General features: G+C 37.8%; 1 protein-coding gene across 6 annotated transcripts; it reads left to right on the top strand.

Annotated features, from left to right (window-relative positions):
* Positions 1–6,688: 6,688 nt before the first annotated feature.
* On the top strand, positions 6,689–10,247 carry LOC110884020 (serine/threonine-protein phosphatase BSL1). Of its 6 annotated transcripts, none has more exons than XM_022131699.1 (7): positions 6,689–7,008; positions 7,327–7,414; positions 8,659–8,758; positions 8,906–8,975; positions 9,212–9,313; positions 9,661–9,796; positions 9,876–10,247. In XM_022131699.1, coding segments are annotated over exons 3-7 (441 nt in total). In that variant the 5' UTR covers positions 6,689–7,008; positions 7,327–7,414; positions 8,659–8,756; the 3' UTR covers positions 10,007–10,247. The 6 variants fall into 6 exon arrangements, 4 of the variants coding, with proteins under 4 accessions (XP_021987391.1, XP_021987390.1, XP_035834995.1 ...); XM_022131698.1 differs by having other exon boundaries at positions 7,327–7,472; XR_004870544.1 differs by having other exon boundaries at positions 7,327–8,758; positions 8,906–8,995; positions 9,212–9,297.
* The last annotated feature ends 301 nt before the right edge of the window (positions 10,248–10,548 follow it).

Here is a 10,548-nt window from a genome sequence, read left to right as displayed (position 1 = left end):
GGCATTGTGTCTATAATTCCTTGTGCCACTATGTGTTGGATAGCACTGTTATCTACTTGATTTCCGTTATTATCGTTATTCTGGTTTTCTTGATTCACTTCGTTGTCCATCTGAATTTTAAACATTTACCATGTATTAATATCACAAAATAATATCTAATGCAGATAATCACACAACAAGCATATTGATCAAAATCGTCGAACATTGCGATCTTTACTCTATTTTTTATATATATGCGTCTAGTACAAACCGTAACTGAAATCTAAAATTACAATACTATTATGCATCCATAGCTATTATCTGTTTTTTTCAACATACAAACATATTACATATATATATATATATTACTATTATTATTATTATTATTACTGGTATGGGTTCATCCAGAATTGCATATTACGCTCGTCATATTTCCAGACGAGCCTTTCTCCTATTTGTCTCATTCTCTCACTTCCTTCTAAAATATCCTCACCAAAGGTTCGGAGTTCTTGCACATTCTCAGTGCTCATGGGTGGGGCTGGGGCTGGTATTGGGTCAGAAAAATGGGACATCGGTTCTTCGTGTGGGTAATGGTTCTCTAGGATTTCCTTGATATGCTGGTCATTATCAAAATAGGGGTCCAGAGGGTCGAGGTTTGGATAGGGTGCTAGATTTTGCATGGGTTCCTCTTCTAGTGGATAGCGTTGTTGGTAATCCCTATGGTCGTCAAACCATGGGTTGTCTGGGGGATGGGGTGCTGGTATTCTAGGTATTTCAGTTGGGTCAAAATCAGGTACTGGTATTTGGTCTACTGGGTTTGGCTCAATTCCATAGGTTGTTAGGGGAATAGTGGTAACGGTTAGGGTGCTATGATTTGTTCTAGATTCGGGTCGGCAGCTGTGGTTTCTAAGATATGAAAATTTGCTAATCACCTATTGATCATATCCTGTGTTTGAGCATTCATTTCTCTATTTGCGACTGCTAAAGCTCGTTGCTGCTGAAATTTTCTCAACCTTTTTCTACGTTCATGAGCTCCTCTGCTGAACCATCCTCTTTTCTTAGGAGGGAATGGCTCTTCAGATTGTGCTTTGAACACGAAAATCCCTTCTTCGGTGTCAGCCGAATACCCCGAGGGGGTAGGCTATGAAGAGGTTCCTTCGTCCCTAGGTGAGCTGGACAACTGACGGTAAGCGTCTGAAGGTCCTTAGTCACTCATACTGTAAACTAATAAATATTCAAATAACACAAAATAATAAAATATGCACGTAGTCATGTAGATTATTTCCTAACATAACGAGTATTATTTTGGTGTCAGCGGAACACTTCTGTGGCTGAATCAGTGGCTGTAGCCCTGATACCACCTTCTGTCGCAACCCCCGACCCCTACTCGGGAGGCGGGCGGCCGCGACCTACTCAGAGATGGTGGTATCGGTGTTTATCATTATTTGGCAGCGGAAATTTCATCAGGACCGTAGTTAGGAAATATTTTATCAGAGTAAAACACCACATTTTATAATATTAATTATCTTGGGATAAAACCCAAAGTTTTCGTTACAACTAGATTTATAGGGATAAACCCTATTTTATTGAAATAAAACATCTTCTTTATTTAGGTAACTTTTATAGCCACTTTTCCAAACCTTCAGTGCTGTCCAGCTGGCTTCTATTTAGCTTTCACATTTTGTTACCTGAAACGCGTTTAAAAACATTTTGTCAGTGGGAAATACTGGTGATTGAATCCCAATTTAATCAAGAAGAGTTTTATCATTTAACAGTATTGAGAGTGATTATAATGTTTATATCTACACAATTACTCATTCAATACTGTCAATCCTGACTGGTGGGTCATATTACACATTGGCTATCTCGTTGTCCAATGGTAACGTGTTCCACATTTTGTATACAAAACCCCAACATACCGGCAGTAACTGAAGAATTACAAAGACTCAATCACTGCTAATCACATTGTAAAATATTTAAGGTTTTGTAAAAACAGTTTGCAAAAAGGTTTACAAAAAGGAGATCACAACATTGCTAATTTAGGGGTTTCCTTTGTGATTTCTTGGTGATTATCTATTATTTAAACAATGCACAAGAGTTAGTATAATAACCCAATATTTACATTAGTTATACCCTCCCCGAGACAGAACTCCAAAGACTACGTCGGGCAGAGCCATGACAGCCGTTACGGAGCGCTAGATCAATCGGGCAGCGTATCTAATACATAATCGGGGGTTATAATACTTACATCGAGGCAAAGCTTCGCTATTTTAGTGGGTATAATACCCGGTTATAGTGTCAACAATTCAGAATTTGAGAGAGAATTCGAGGGAATGAGTGACGGAAAATGAAATCCGATCAATCCTATTTATAGGGTCTGATCTTGGTTTTCGCGCGGCCCGCGTGAGGTTCAGCAAAGGGCTTCGCGGCCTGCGACGTAGAGTGTGTAGGCCCTAACTATGTCCAGTCAACACTATAGGCTCGACACAACACCCGACACGTGGCGGCAAGGGGTGCGCCCTGGTCTTGAGCTGTCGCGCCCCGCGTAAGAGACCACTAAGGTCTTCGCGGCCCGCGAGCGATGCACAGATTTTGTTTTTATTTTAATTTTTAATTATATAAAGGTATTTAGGGCTATTTTACGTATAGGGGGTGTCGGAAATATTTTAGGACGGTTGTTATATATGTGTAGTAGTCTCGGGATCCAAGATTAATCGTAAGAGTTTTTGTCAAACAAAGGTTATGCTTGGCTAATCTCTTACATCACTTGGTGAAGACAAATCATTTATGTATTACTTTTAATTTCCAAGCTCTGGTAACCTTTTTAATTGGGTATGTATTGATGACTTTAATAACTAGTATTTTATATTGAAAGTGAAATTTATTCTATCATCTCTTCATGTTTTGTTGATTCACTCATTCGTGTCTTTACGGTCTATATAAAGCGCGTTAATTGCCTGGAAGGGGGTTAGAAGGTGGTATGGGTAAAGTTCTTACCTCGTTCAGTGTATAGATCACGCGAGGACTTGATTCAAGCTTATTAGGACTTACTTTGAGGCAGATAACATCAAATCGGGGGAAGTAAGAACGGCTTGAACCCTTATAAATAAAATACCATTAAAACTTTAAACCGGCCTTGCGGGACTGTATCCCTGCTGACTCAGACCAATATGGCCGAGGGTAGCGTTGCCTTCAAAAGAGGGACATGCCACATATTGCATTAATAACTTACTTAATTATCTTTCAATATTCCGGCCTTGCAGGACCGTATCCCTGCTGACTCTGACCAATATGGCTGAGGGTAACGTTGCCTCCAAAAGAGGGACATGCCACTATAACTAAGATAATCTCTTAAAAAACCCAAAGTGCAGAAATCATCAAAGGATACATAATAGATGAGTCGGAACCAAGTGATTCTATCTTCTCTAATTGTTTCTTTATTTATTTACTTTCTTTATTTTACTTATTCAAAACCTTTCCTAAATATTTGATTAGATTAGACGTCGACGATATTCCGGTATTAAAAGTTCTTATTTCCTTGGACGACCTCAGTATCTTACCATCACTACACTACACTACGTCAACGATGGGTGCACTTGCCCTAGTGTGTTATAGAGAGTAATAGTGTTACATCGTGTTTTATAAATTTAAAACTTGATAAACGAGTGAAAAGTATTTAAAAATATAATAAAAATCATACGCACTCCAACAGACACGTCAAGTTTTTGATGTCGTTGCCGGGGACACAAGGATTTTAAGAAAGTTTAAAATTGGATGTCTAATCAATTTTATGCTTTTCTGGTTCTTTTTAGGTTTTTCTTCTTTTTCCTCTATTTTTCTACTTTCTGAAGGAATAACATGGGGCCGTGTTTGATCAACACGGGGCCATGTCAGACCTACAATATCTGGAAAGAGTTGTTTTCTTGTTACTAGAATAACCACATGGGGCTGTGTTACAGGAGCACAGGGCCGTGTCAAACCTCCGGTATCTGGGAACCTGATAACCGAAACTTTTTCTAGACAACACAAGGTCGTGCCTACATAGACAGGGGGCCGTGCTTCCCTTCTGATCAGTCATTTTGTTTTTTGTTCTTAGAAAGTCATGCAACTCTGTATAATTCATAGGAAATACGACATGATGCATGACCTCCATCTCTGACAAAGACATAAAAGTGCCACTCGACGAACCTGGGCGCTTTTTAAGAAAAAAGACTTCAAGCAAAAATCCGACAAAAAAGCCTCAACCCAAAACCTCCTCATAGGGGATCAACGCACTCTCATGGATTACCTACAGCTTACGGTCGGTAATCTTTGAGCCGCTATTAGCCCTCCTAATGTCGTGCCAACAACTTTGAGCTTCAACCACACCTAATCCAAATGCTCCAAAATTCCGCTACCTTTCACGGCCTACCCGATGAAGATCCCCATTTATATATTACCAACTTTTTGGAAATATGTGACACCTTTCGGATCAATGAAGCGTCCAACGATGATATCCAGCTCCGTATGTTCCCTTTTTCCCTCAAAGACCGAGCAAAAGCTTGGCTAAACACCTCCCCAAGTGGGTCTGTGCACACTTGAGATGACTATTCAAAATTTATGTACTTCATGCATTTTTCTTTTATAATTATAACTATTAGTTTATCATCATTTTTCAAGTTTTCGCTTTCGGTAGCAATATCGTAACACTCTAGCTACTACAGTGGGTTTTTTTTTTTTTTTTTTTTTGAAGTTTCCAATTAATTTCTTACATTATAAATAATATACACCTTTAACCTAATAGTTTTATTTCCCTCTTAAAACTTTCGTTCGTTAGTTTTTTTACAAAAAAAATGCGATATAACCTTTTCTTGAAAAATAAACAGACCCAACACCCAACGAAAAAAATATGAATTCAAAAAATAACTACATATCCATATAAATTTTATAAAAATCGTGCCACCCTCTATCGCTAAAATAAATGATATTAAAGCACAACTTTCTGGTCAACGAACTTTGTCGGCTACACCTGTGACTGTGAGTGGGGCAGTGGTGAAGATTGCGGGTTGGCAATGTCTAGGGTGTTTGGTTGCAACACCACGTCACCATTTTTCTTCTATTTATTACATTTTTGATTGTTTTACACATTTATATTTTACGGCTTCAGTGGGTTTTTACCGTTTGGTTTGGACTTCTTTAACTGTATATTGTCTGAAATAACGTGAAAACACATAAGCTAAGAGAAAATAAAAATGTTATATGAAAAAAGATATATTTCTGCATCGTCAACCAGGGGCGGAACCACCATATAAGTAGTCGTAGCATGGGCTACGGTTCAACCCCGTATCACAGTGTTATTATTTTTATTTTTTCGTTTTTATACAAATGATACCGTTAAAAAATACGAGGATACCCCTACCATAAAAATATGATAGTATAAAGTGTAAATCCAATTCTTTTTACAAGCCCAAACATAATTGTTAGTAGCCTATTAACCTAGCTCATTAGCCCAAGACCCAAAATAATAATAAAACAGACCTATTTATATGCTGATTATGGGAGCTGCAATGGAATAGTAACGACAAGGGAAAACAAAAGGTCGAAGTTCGAACAAAGAAAGAACAGGAGCCAGGAAGCCAACGATCTCACCTTCTGCAGCCCTAAACTCGCACGGTCGCACCTCACCTGCGTCCCGATTCGTCCCTGAAGCCTTGAACTCGTTGCGTTTCGTTGATGCTATTGTTAGTGAAATCGCTGAAAGTCAGTAAGTTTACGTTAAGTTTTTTTTATTGTTTGTATGTGCACCTGTGTTTCAGTTATTATTTGTAAGTTTTTTGTTAATGAAAATCAGTAAGTTTATGTTTATGTGAATTTCTTTAAATGTTTGTTGTTGTTACTTGTTAGTGCTATTGTGTAAATGTGTAATATAAGTTTATTATAGTGAATGTGAAACCATAATCTAAAAAAAGTCTTTTTGTTGTTAGTTGGTTTAATGAATATAATTGGTTTATCGGGTAGTGAAGCTAGCTTTGATTTTACCGGTTGCAATCGTAAACTGTTGAATGATGTTTTTTCTAGATTGAAGTTTGTCAAGACAGATTTACGCAATCGAATGGGTTCGGAATTTTTGAACAATGTCATGCTTTGTGCGGTCGAAAATGTTTTTTTTTTCATAAATTAAAAGACGACGAGGTGATAGAACGATTTCAAGCTATGAAAAAAGAAGAGGAAAAATCTATTAGATATTTATTTTACTTTATTTATTTATTTATTGTCATTCCTTTTAATATTGTATGATTACATGTTAATTTTTTTTTTTTTTTGGGATACCGCTAATTTATTCAGCTAGTTCGTAGTATCGTCAACCATGTAAATTTTGTCAATTCTTGTGCCTTTTTTTCCATACATTATTTGGTGTTTCACGAGGTTATAAGATATGCATAAAGCCATAAACTATGTGATGCGTTTATGCACATCTCAGACATAAACATTTTATTTTTAAGTAATAATTAAAGTTTTGACACTAGTTTTTGTTTTTTGTTTCTTTGTTTTTGTTTTTTTTTTTTTTTTTTATTAAACTTAACTAAAAGTGGCTCTGTTATGACGATGATAGCATATATGTTTTAAAAATAAACTTATAAAAATAAGTTTTTGAAAGCAAATTCTAAACTTAAGTACTACAAGAAAGGTGGCCTTTTAGCGACGACCCCTTTAGCGGCTACAACAAATAAGTCGTCGCTAAAAGCCCAATCCGCGTCCAGGTTTTAAAACCAATCCCTGATCGTTGATCTTGTGTACATCTGACGGTCCAGGTTTTATTTAGCTTTAGGAGTACAAAACCTATGGCGGGCAAACCATTCACTCATTCCCCCCCAAATCGATCCACTGGCACTTCCCCCAAATCGATCCATGAGCCCTCCCCCAAATCCCACGGTGCTGCCAGATTGCTTCAACCCGGCGACAGCGGTCGCTCACCGCCACGACCTGCAGCCTTCGGAGTCAACTTACCTCCTCAGTCGCTCGCGCGCCGCACCTCGTCCGCTGCACCAAGTACCTTCCTTTTCTTCTGTTTTATTGTTTTGGTTTTCCTATTTTTGTGGTAATTGAACACATTAGGGTTTCGTTGGTTTTATGGATCAAGTATATGGCAAAAATATGGAGTGATATTGGATTCTGTACCTTTTTTTTGTTCTTTGTTTTGATGTACACTTGGGACCTAGGGTGTAAGTAATGTTGTCTGCAAGTTTTGAAAGGATTCTTTAAGTTGTTTTTGAACGGATTCTACAAGTTTTGATGTACAGTTTTTTTTTTTTTTTTTTTTTTTTGATATATTGAACAGATTGTAATGTCAAATAATGTTGGGTGCAGCGTTGAGAGGGGGGATGTCGAGATAATGAGAGGGCATGGCTGAAATTGTGTGCAATCGTTGGTATAAGGTAGCATTGTCAAAGATTTGGTGAGCCCTTCTTATCTATGGCTTCTTATCCTAATAAGAATTAAGAAACTCTCTAAAGGTTATTGCCTTTTCATCTTTTTTGTTTTTTGAAATATTTGGTGTATATTTTTAAAGATACCTTTTTTGGTGAATTTTAGGTTAAAGGTGTTTGCTTTTGATTGATACATGCTCTTTTGGTGTGTAAGTTATGTGGTTTCTAGGATGGATAAGATTAGGGGTGAATTGTTTTGAGCTACTAGTTGGTTCCTGTTATGGTTTTTATTTGAATAGAAGGGTGTTAAATTGGTCAATTGCTTGGGCACTTTACTAGAAAATTAGAAAAAAAAGTAATACAGAGGAGACCGATTTGGGTTAGGTGTAGCACTAGTACTGAAGCAGAAGTTAAAAGTTTTATTTATTTAACGTTTTTGGGCTAATAAATGGACACTCACATACCCTTCTGCTTAGTTGCTTAGATGCTCGCTGAACGTTTTGAGGTTTATTATTGACTTTGGTTAATTGTTCTTAAAAACTAATTGGCAAAAAAGAGCACAAATAGGATCTCCATGTGTGAAATGAAGCTCCCCTTTCTGACTTTGGTTAACTGTTCTTGAAATGAAGCTTCCCTTTATGATGTTTTTTGGGATAAAAACCATATTTACTTTTGAATTCAATAGTATGTTTTCTAGGGATAACTGAGCTATGCCCAACGATATCTTGTTACTTTTAGTGGCAACGGTGGTCTATTTGTCAAAGACGCAAGGCGCACGCGAGGCGCATCGGCCTTGCCCGGAGCCTAGGCGCAAGGCGCAAAAAAGTGTGGGCTTTTTAAAGAAAAGCGTACATAGAGAAAAATATAAAAAATGAGTTTCTTAGCTGGAATTTGGTTGAACTCGTGCGTGCCCACACGTCCTGCGGACACGAATGCAGCTCCAAAAACACGGGCCCGCATGAGGCAGTTTTTGCACGCACTCGGTTTCGTTTTTTTTTTTCAGTTTTTCTGCTTATCCACTGCGCCTCAACACCGTTTTTGCGCCTAGGCGCGCGCCTTTTTGCGCCTCAGCAGCGTTTTTTTTTTTCAAAAAACCCGTTTTTGCGCCTAGGCTACCACCAGGCGCTATAGGTGCGCCTCGCTGCGCCCGGGTGCCTAGGCACACGCTTTTTGCGCTTTTGAAAACATAGACGGTTGTTAGTGCATATCACATTTTAGCAATTACTCTCTTTATTAGGGTTCAGAAACATATAATAGTATCAAGTTTCTCTAGGAAAGAAAGCGCTTTCGGATGCATGGACTTTGGATACCGCTCAAAAACTGTATGAATGGCTGAGGCTGAATACAGAAGGAGATAAACCTTCAGCTAGAATGTAAGGATGTATTTAAATTGCGAGTACAGTATTGGAACTTGTCAAGTGGCTCTGTATGAAGAGTTTATAATGATGTTATATTTATACATTGTAGCTTTACTTGTGCATTATATGCATGTTAATCTGTTTGTATTTTACTCTTCTCAGGTATGCTACAGCTGGTGCTCGCTCGGATGGTATGTTTTTGCTTTGTGGTGGAAGAGACACTTCAGGCGTGGTAGGACTTAGCGTTTATGTGTATGTTTTATAGCTAATTAAGCTTTAGGCCTTTAGTTTTGTTATGTAGTTCCATTACATTTCATCCAGCACACATATACTTGTGTATATACGAGAAGTAAATTTTGAACTCAAATTTTTACTTAACTATTATTGATTGTCACTAGCTAATGCATTATTATTATTTCAAATTTGGTTTATTTGTGCTGAAGATTGGTTTTAATTGGGCATTAACAGCCCTTGGCAGATGCTTATGGACTTCTTATGCATAAAAATGGACAATGGGAATGGACTCTTGCACCTGGAGTTTCACCGTCATCAAGGTACCAACATGCTGCGGTAAGTAAAGCCTTTATTAGTTTTGAGTTTGAACTCACAGAAAACAAGCTCGCAATGTATAACGAGCTGAGTTCGAGCTTATAAAAAACTTGAATCAATTTCTTGTCGAGATTTTTTAGCCTTGTTACTTTCGGGGTATCCTGATGCTATGCTTGTTCTTTTTTTTTTTTTCAAATTAAGAAGCTTTATTATTATTATTATTTATTTATTTATTGTCTTAACTTGTTCTGTTTGGGTCAAAGATGGTAACATATAGGGGATGGTAATATTACCGGAACTCAATATGACCCACTGGTCACCCATTCTGTGATCTCTGATATACCATAATGAATTGTAACTACTTGCAGCCTGACAGGGTTACAGACATCTGTAATAGAAACAAACTTCAGTTGATTATAAGAGCACACGAATGTCTAATGAATGGGTTCGAGCGATTTGTTCACGGACAGTTAATTACCCTTTTCTCTGCGACAAACTATTGTGGTAAGTTTTGGTTTTTTTCTGGTTCAGTGCATTGGTTGTTTGTCTTAATGAATAGTTTAATTGTGCTAATTGGATTTAGGGACTGCTAATAATGCTGGACCTTTACTAGTGATCGGCAGAGGATTGGTGGTTGTTCCAAAACTGATTCACCCGTTGCCACCACCACTTGAACCAGAAACATCTCCAAAATCTGTTGAAGAGCGCCACTAGATGCAGGTAATGATTTTTGGCTATTTGAAGAAAAGAGGGTCGATCCGAACAAAATCTATTTGATTTCTATCTTTCTATTTGTCAAACTACAAATGTTTGTCGTCCCAGCCACAACACGCGGGTTGAAAGCACTAGTTACTACCGTTTTAATATAGTGATATAAACAAACTGCTATGTAATTTTTGGTTGTTTGAATGTGAATTACTGTTTAATTCTTTGTATACTTATGAACGTTTTGGTCCATGTATGTGGGTAACAAATGTAAATAGCAGTAAATTATTTTTTTTTCCTTTTTTTTTACTTTTAGTGGCGACATATGTCGCCCCTAAAAGTCACAAATGTCGCCACTAAAAGTCATTCACAATAGCGACGACAGACCCTTTTTAGCGACGACAGGTGACCAATAGCGGCCGATCTATAGCGGCGACCCTTTAGCGACGACAAATCGCCGCTAAAAGGCCATAGCGGCGACAAAAAGGACTTTTAGCGGCGACACCTACGTAGGCGGCTTTTCAACAAACAAAAAGTAAACTTCCAAACAT

This window comes from Helianthus annuus, chromosome 10 (assembly GCF_002127325.2).
Source record: "Helianthus annuus cultivar XRQ/B chromosome 10, HanXRQr2.0-SUNRISE, whole genome shotgun sequence".
Classification (NCBI taxonomy): Eukaryota; Viridiplantae; Streptophyta; class Magnoliopsida; order Asterales; family Asteraceae; genus Helianthus; species Helianthus annuus.
This window is presented reverse-complemented; position numbering and strand designations above follow the sequence as displayed.